Source organism: Siniperca chuatsi, linkage group LG22 (assembly GCF_020085105.1).
Source record: "Siniperca chuatsi isolate FFG_IHB_CAS linkage group LG22, ASM2008510v1, whole genome shotgun sequence".
Classification (NCBI taxonomy): Eukaryota; Metazoa; Chordata; class Actinopteri; order Centrarchiformes; family Sinipercidae; genus Siniperca; species Siniperca chuatsi.
In genome coordinates, this window is record NC_058063.1 from 6314249 (window position 1) to 6323347 (window position 9099).

The 9099-nt window shown below is 38.6% G+C and overlaps 1 protein-coding gene across 1 annotated transcript; it reads left to right on the top strand.

Moving 5' to 3' along the window:
• Positions 1 to 4339: 4339 nt before the first annotated feature.
• On the top strand, positions 4340 to 6687 carry LOC122869814. Its single transcript, XM_044183138.1, has 6 exons — positions 4340 to 4867; positions 5027 to 5368; positions 5549 to 5590; positions 5718 to 5825; positions 5938 to 5972; positions 6109 to 6687. The coding sequence occupies exons 1-6, from the start codon at positions 4822 to 4824 to the stop codon at positions 6256 to 6258; spliced, it is 723 nt and encodes a 240-aa protein (XP_044039073.1). The 5' UTR covers positions 4340 to 4821; the 3' UTR covers positions 6259 to 6687.
• Positions 6688 to 9099: the final 2412 nt, after the last annotated feature.

A 9099-nucleotide genomic window follows, 5' to 3' on the forward strand; every position in this document is an offset into this window, starting at 1 on the left:
CACACATATTGTCATTTCAGACTATCTGAAGATAGATCATAGTGAGAACATACCCGAGGACTGTGCCAATCATATCAATGCGGGTAGAAATCAGCTTATGTACGATGACGTAACTCTGTCAACGTGTTTATGGTGAATAATAAATAATATGCCATATGTATGTCTAGTAAATGCTCCCCGATGTGGAGCATTGTATGATGTAATTTGTGATTGTTTTCCACTAATAAATTAAACATAGCAACAACAAGTAGTATTTCACCCTAAGTATTATTTGGTTGGTCGGTTCTAAATTTCCGTTATCGATTTGTCAGGCTGGCTACGGTGGCAAGGCTAACAATAGCCATGTTAGCTAGGGCTAGCTCCAATATGAGCTTTTGAGTACATCAGTAGAGATGATAGTACTTTACTGTCCTTTCAAAAGCATATCGCACTTATCACAACAACAGAACAACGGCAGAAACATGAAAACATTCCTTTATTTAAAGCCCTATGTTGTGCTAACATTGTCAATAAAGAAAGAAAAAAAACCGGCAGTGCTTGTTGAAAAACTATCTCATTGGCATCGCATTTGCATATGCATCAGGGTACTGGTGTGACAGTGGCTTACCATTGTTAAGCGGCACCTGCCGGTAGGAAACGGTATGTGCCGGTGGAACAGAGCGGCATACCATCAGCCACTTTTCTCTCTCGCCATCACTCCTTGGATCATCTCCAGATGGGATAGCAAGATGTACGTGCTGTGGCAAAGGGGTTGTAGAGATAAAGTGTCCTTCAGGGAAGTACAGAAGGCAAGAAGCATTTACACCCATACTACTATCAAATTCAACTCCACATGTTTGTGTGTGACATTAACTACTGTCACTTTGTGTTGTGGACGAAGGAGGAGTTCATTGTGCAACATATCCTGAGAAATCAAGAGTTTCTGCCGGAAGCTTTGCCAAAAGCACAAGAGTTCTTTATCTCAAGTGTGTTGCCTGAACTACTGAGAAGAAGATATGACCCTGCATTGACGACACAGGGGGCCTGCAAATACTGTGACAGGCCAGATGTTTGCAAAATGATAACTGTGTTAAATGCAACAACCACTTTCACTACAGCTGTGTACAGGTCAAGAGGAAGCCAGCAACATGGTTCTGTAGGGAATGTCAAAGATGAATTTCCTTCATTGACAATGTTGGAAACATAATGACCTGTACCTTACATTTTATGTTGTGTTTCTTGTTATTGACTGCTGTCCGTATGTAAATGCACTTGCAACAAGACATCTAAAGTTTCATTCCATAATGCCATATACGTTATGTTATATTATTATATACGAGATATTTTGCTACCTACAATTATCAAGGAATATTTCTATGACAGATTTTTGGTGGGGGGAAATACCTAAATTACCTTAAGCAAAAGGCTTAATATACAGTAGCTTAAAAAAAAAACTTAAAATGCTACTCTTCCATAATATGATTTACTTTAATGGCACCTATATATTTTTTGTACAAAGAGTCATATTTCTCAAATGTTACATATCTCGTTTTGGAATGAGAATGAAACTCTTTGTTAACTACAAACAAAAGTGATATTGCACTCTAAACTGTTGAGATCATCTGGGGGGAAAGGACCATTATACACATCAGGGGCAGCTAATGATGATGAAAATGAAATCCTAAATAAGTACATGTTTTAAAAATGTAATTCACTATATCATAACTCATACACAGAGACAACGAAATATTCCTTGCTAAGCAATGGTACACGTTTTGACAATTCACAATGCAATGTTGTTTGTGAAATGACTCAATTCATTCAATTCAGTGGGAACAACACTCTTACAGAGATTTGGGAGGGTACCACACACAGTCACAACATCATCTAGTATGTTAACCTGTGACACTGGAATAACTGTTTGCAAAATCTTAAGGTTCGTCCACCGTCCAATGATTCGTTCCACATGGCTCCTAATACATGAAAGTTGTCTAGATGAGTCCACTTCCTGTGTAGAGAGATGCTTTTTTCCTTTTATGAAATTATACGACAGGTGGCATCATAAACTGCAAGATTGTCTCTGATTAGAAATCCCCTATCTGCTAAAATCTCATCTTTAGGCTCCAAAAGTTCTAAGAAACCTGACTCTTTAGTGATTTGTTTGTATGAAAGGGAAATTAAATCGCCCCAGCTGGAGTGATGCCGATCAAATATGTAATGGTGTTGTTGTGTTCATAATTTGACCATGTCTGGGTCCTGGCAGTCAGATTACTGGGTCTAGCTATGAAAATTTCTGCAAAATCTATTAGCCTATGCTCCGGCATCTTTTAAAGTTCTGCTTTATTTTGGGCATATTCTTAAGTATGGCTGCCTTACTTGGCCATTTAATGAATGGCTTGAGGATCATGGCCATAGCAGGCATCCTACTCTGACAAATATTCGATATAGTGCTGTTTGATACCTTAAATGTCTATATGCTAAGTCAGTATACCTTAAGCCCAGCCTTAATTTCATCAACACAACCAATAGGTGGTCCTTAAGAATAAGTTTTTGGCAAATTCTTTATACGCTTGTTGTTATTTTTGTAAGCTATGATGCTATGAGAACTAATATGTGCTGACATGCTGTGATAAGTATATTGTCTCATTTCCGGTCACCGGTGCTTGTGTGTTACTAGTAGCGTATATTTGCTGCTCTAGCTCATCACTAGATGAATCATCTAGGAAGGAATCAATCATTAGTTTGATTCCTTATTATAGTGACTAACTATCTATGATAGTTTCTAACAAGTTCTCCCCACTCAGTGGCACACCTGCTGAGAAACCAACTCTGAGTATTGGCAGCTCCATTTTGAGAAACGTGAAGTTAGCGACACCAGCGACCATAGTCAAATGTATTCCTGGGGCCAGAGCGGGCGATGTTGAATCTTATATATTATATATTATAATATTTAAAACTGCTGGCTAAGGATAAACGTAAATACAGTAAGATTGTTATTCACTTTGGTGGTAACGACTCCTGATTACACCAATCGGAGGTCACTAAAGTTAATATTGAGTCCATTGATGCCTCGCCTGAAAATAAAACACACACACACTCGACAAAGCTAATACCAGCTAACACTGCTTATCAAACTTAAACATTAGATTATTAGTTTACATCTGACCGACAATTGTTTATGTAAACCAGACTTTCCAGTGAAATAAAAGATTAGATCAATAACCTTACATGATAAAAAATGGGCACTACAAACGCCAGCATTTGTGATTGTGTCCTTGGTCCAGTGGTAGTCAACAGGTTTAACAGGATGATCCGTCGGAATTCTGTAGAACTTGAGTACACTGTTGGAATATCGATTCTGACAACCGAACATGCAACAAACAGACATTTTGATGCTGGTTTTAATTCAATGTTAAAAAGCTTGCTAACTCCATTGATCCTCTTCCATTGCCAACATATGCACGCATATTTTTTATGACGTTGGCTGAAAAGGGTCTGGAGTTTAGTTATCAAATAGCTCCAGCACCATTTATTAAGGCTGTCCATCCTTTGCCACCAGGCTGTATTGGCCATGTTCTATTTTGCATATGGCTTTCTTAATTGATTGGGTTATTTTTGGTGTGACTGCAATCAGTGCAATTTATCAGGTGTTTCCATTCTGTAAGCAATTGATTGTTTTAATAAACGTTTCTGCTGATCCTTAGTGGAAGCCCTTATCACTTTTGTGTGTCTTCTACTACACAGAAATGGTGGCCAAATGTTGTATTTAGCAAAAGGAATTCGTAATAATTGTTGGATTGATACCCGATGAGGTCGGCTTACAACACACTGATTTTCAAATAAGTTTTACTGTTAATGTAGCACTCAGTAAGTCAAAATGATTTACACTCAATGAAGTGTGTTACACATACATTGAATGAGGACTTCCATCCAGGTGCCAGATGATTTTATTACACTGCAAACACAGTGAAAGGACAGTCTTGTTTGCTGCTCTCCTGACTTTCAGACTGGGCTAATGTTGGTTCTGTTAGAACTAAAACACTTTCACATTTGACGGGCACATTCAATTTAAGAGTTTAATGTAACGAACATCTTGGGTAACAATATCTTGGAGAAGTGAGCCCTAGGCTATTTGTCAATCTACGTCACATCCACCTCTGAGGTGGGATCCAAATGATCTTAGGACCACCTTTGAAATACCCGATTTTCAGATCATCACTTGCAAAAAGGAACAATATTTATCAAAGTTTCAGATGCACTCACGTTAACAAAAATGCACTAGAAGCATAGGATGGAGCGACTATAACAAAATATTCATGTTTCATGCATCAGATGATTTAAGATTGCAGTTGCCTTTATGTTGTTTCTCCTTGGGCCTGTTTGGAAGCACTTGTTTCCAACTGTATTTGATGTACAACTAGACATGAAGCACTTTGCTGTGTCTTAACATTAACATGAGTATGACCTCAACTTCTGCAGCTTGCTGTTACTCAATCAGTCAGTCCATACACTTTCTTTAAGCATGAAATATCCTGACTTTCTTTTGGATGAGAAGATTAAACTTGATGCTTGTATTAGATGCACTGATATATCTTTTCTATATCCTTGGACTGCTTTTGGAAAATTACCAAGATTAGATTTGATCAAATAACATGAAGAATGACTGTCTCAAACTCCTTGACATAAACTTCTACTTCAACAAACATGTATGTGGTCCGTTTTAGGGGCAAGAAGAGAAAAAAAACAAAACAAAAAAAAAAACACCCCGCCTCTTTACATTGAGAGCAGCCTTCCTGGTCAGAGTTGACTTACGGACTTTGCAGAGCTTCAGTCATACACACAATGATGAACTTCACCTTGATAACAGCTTTGATTCTCTGCAGCCTCAGTAAGTACTGCCATTGTATTACTCTCATCAACTTCTTTGGCAACTTTCTCTAAACCAGCAGAACTAAAATGAGTTACTTATCATTACATTAATTATGAGGTATTGTTTCTCTTTATGTTACTTTGAAAAAAGTCTCTTGTCGTCTGCTGTTTGTTTCAGGCTGGATCTCTGTCTCAGCTTCTGAGTCTCAGACTGTGAATGTCCAGCCTGGTGAAGAAGCCATGCTGCTGTGCTCTAAGACGCCCGAATCTGACTCTTTGGCATTATGGTTCAGAGTGGTCAACAGAACCAAGGCCAGCTCCATTTCCACTATGATCAGATCTAAGAGCAAACCTTTATACTTGGATGGATTTAAAAATGGAAAATTTGAAATGGGATCCAACACCTCCGCTGTCTCTCTTAAAATTAAGAGAGTGAATTTTTCTGACTCTGGGCTGTATTTCTGCGGATTTAACACAGCGGGACGGACAGTTTTAAGTGTGATACATTTAAATGTTGAAGGTAAGATTATTATAAAATCCTGTGGTGTCAGTTCTTCTGTTATGTCTTTCTGTGTTTGCTAATTTAATGATTGCCCTATAAGAACATGTGTGGCTATTTAATCATTGTCATAACAAAGGAGTGTGACACAATTTTTTCAAAGTAAAATCAAGATTAAATGTATCTTCATTTTGTTAAAAGGCAGTGAAGAATCTCAAGAAGACGTTGACAGACAGTCTAAAAGTAAGATTTTCTTTAAGATTTCTTCACTTCTAGTCGTCTTAAGATGAAAACAGTATGACTAACTTAACTTTTGTCAGTTTAATGTTAGCAGTTCTCAAGCCAGTAAAGTTTATCTTTCTTTTAGCAGAGTCTGACGGAATAGCAAAGCTGATGAGTGTGATCCTGGGCGGTCTGACTGTTTTCCTCGTAATGGTCGTAGTTGGTCTGGTTGTCGAAATCAGGAAACTTCAGACAGGTACTTTTTTTAAAGCTACTCTTTCTATGTTTTCATGTTTTGTGAATATGTTAAAAAAAATTCAAATTTTCATGTTTGTCACCTGATTCGACGTATTGTCTCTGTCATTCAGCTGCCAGTGAAGAACAGAAACCACAACAGCGTGAGGTGAATTAAGTTTCATCGTTTACTATCATCATCATGTTTTAATACGTTAAATTTGGTCGAGTCATGTCAAGTCATGATTTAGTTTTTCTCACAAACTCAGCTATTTGACGTGTGTAACTGGGTGGACTCTTTACAGAATCTGGACTCTGATGACCTGAAAGATGCAGCACTGAGTTTGTATTCAACATCAATAAAAAACAGGAGGCCTGCATCAGAGAGAGAAGTGGAAACTCGTGTTATTTATGCTGCCAGCAGAAAGACTCAGAGTGGTTCAGAGTGGAACTGATGCTTTTATCATATTAATCCACTGCTGTGTTCTTTTGTGGGTGGAGGGAGGAGTTACCATTTTCTTACTGAAAAAATTGTAAAATAATCCAATTACTAAACATATGTGCCTTTACTCTCATGTCTCTCTCACTCTCTGTCTTCCTAATTTTATCTGACTGTGGTTACTGTCCATATAGACAATAGATAGATGGAGGTCTGCAGCAGTGGAGGAGTGATTGAGTTTCACATCACTTGTTTGACAGGAAGAGACAGCACAGTGTGGTCTGAGCACAGCTGATGTGAGAATCATGAGGCCTGTTAGATCGAAGCTCTGTAAGAATAAAGTCTGAAATGAAGCAGTGAATACTGGCTGACCTTCTTCTGTCAAGTCGACAAAGTGATCAGGTTCTACATTTATGAAGATGTTTTGGAAACTGGATATTTTAACTTTGACGTCAATCTGTTACATGTCTGAATAAAAATTCAATCTTTTTTTAAATGATTGGAAGTTGTATTTATGAATATAAATATTCATGACATGCCAGTTGTTGCACTTTGCACTGTGGTGAGAAACAGCACTGTCTGTATCAGGGAGATATCTGTATCTGTATCTTTACACCTCTGACAGACACACACGCTGTTTTATCTTCACATAGTGTTTTATGTATCTTTGTGAAAAGATGCCTGAAGTAGAGTGACACTTTTCAGCCTCATATGAAACCGTTCCCTCCACAGGCTGTACATGTTTAAGACATGACAGATCACAGCAAAACTACAGCAGGTGCAGCTCCCATCCATCTCCACTGTGATATGCACTCAGTCTTGCCTGCTGCCTGCATGTTACTTGAAAAATGTCAGTTACTTGTTACTTCTAATTAATTTAAAAAAAGAAAAACATTACTGTGGTAACTATTAAAAAAAAGAAAGAAATGTCTGAAAAGCAGGTTGCCATAGAGAAGGGGAGATGCCATATCTTTAAATATCGGGATAAAGCAGCACATTTTCAGACAGTCTCTCCTGGAAGACATTCATAGTGCTGCACTCGGTTGTTCACATGAAAAGTGACAGAAATAGCTGTGTCAAGAATGAAAAAAGTGAGCTGGAGAGAGAAGTTCAAACCCTGGCTTCTCTCTCACATCCGCACAGCTGACCAATCACAGCGTAAAGTGGGTGTGACTGTCGGATCATCCGTTTCAGAAAGTTACAGAAATGGTCGGACATTGATCCCCCATTCAGACATCTGAAAGGTGTGGGGGGAGGGGGTTTATGAAGCTATTCGACCATCAGAGTAGCAGTTCTGACGGAGTATACTGGCCCCTTCACACATCACATCCATCGTATTTAATGAGTGGGAATAGAAATGAGACACTACAGTTTAACAAGCAGCCAGCACACACATTGTAGCAATTCACAACACCTCGCCCAGTGACCACACACAGTACTATCCTCACAGTAATGCTCTCGGCTTCACACACACACACGCACACAATCATACCAACATTTAGCTAGCCAGCTAAGATGACACGACATGCAAGTTTGGATTAACCCAAAGACGTATTCCTTCTCTTTTGGCAGTCTCTCTCCACTGAATGCACAGAGACTAAAATGATGCCGACCCAGGGCCGGACTGGGATTATAATTCAGGCTGGGAATTTAATGTCAGCCCAGGCCAATCTCCACATTCACATTCAAAACATCTCATGATGGCCATGGATGGATAAACCTGGCCCACTATGATGTAAAGGTATACTCTGATATCATGGTGTCGATCCACTGCAGATGACTTAAGTGGCCACAAGAGGTACCCTGTGAAGACATCCGCTGTTAGACCCCATACAGGCAAGACTGAGACAAATTGTGTATTCTGAATTTGGTGACATCACCCCAAATGTTATTGAGGTATTTATTGTTGTTCTGTGGATTGGTGATTATTTGCTATTGCCCATCCATTACACATATCCTACAATCATCCTCCAAGGCCCAGCTGCTGACACAAGTTGTTAAAGTGTTCATTCACTGTGTACTTTTTTAAAATTGTCAAATTGCAACTTTATAGTCTTCTTGGTGAATCCACCCACCTGACACCCACAACCAGGTCTCTATGAATTCATGTTAGATCACGCTTTAAGCCCATTCATGGCAATCTCTCAACAGTACAGATGCTTTATACCAAGTGAATGGTTAAACTCAGAAATGGCTTCAGTAACTGATGGTTAAAAAAGAAGATTTTCAACACAATATACTCAATGTCCTTTTTCCTGCTATTTGTTTTCTTGACCATATTGTTTGGACTTGGCTTGGGAACCGGAGGGTGGCCGGTTCAAATCCAGCGCAGAGTTTGTACCTTCCCACAACTCTGAAAGCAGATATTGATGCATCTTGTGAAGGTCAGTTAGTCTGTTTGTGTAAGTTGATGAGTGGAGTAGTGAATCAGTGTCAGAAGGGGTTGATATATACTGGCAACTTTTTTAAGTAGCATCGTTCTTGATCTTTCTGCTAGGTCTTTGCTGTGTGTGGTTATGGCTGAAAATCGGTCTTCTTGTGGTTAAGATTTTACTGTTGCTATTTGTTGCCTGCTGGTTAGTGTCTACACAAAAAAAATCTGTAGAAATATAGCCACACATTGTATTTTTTATCCTTCATGATGAAGGCTAGGCAAGTGTTTAATTTATCTTTTTAGATTTACAAATTTCTGACTTTAGAAGCGTCACCTTTTTCACCTTAGCACAGCTTGTGTAAAATTACCAAGATTATATTTTATCAAATAACCTGAAGAAAGACTATCTCATTCTTCTGGACTTAAACTTTTACTTTTATGTGGTCCGTTTTAGGGGCAAGAAGAGGAACAAAACAAAAAAAA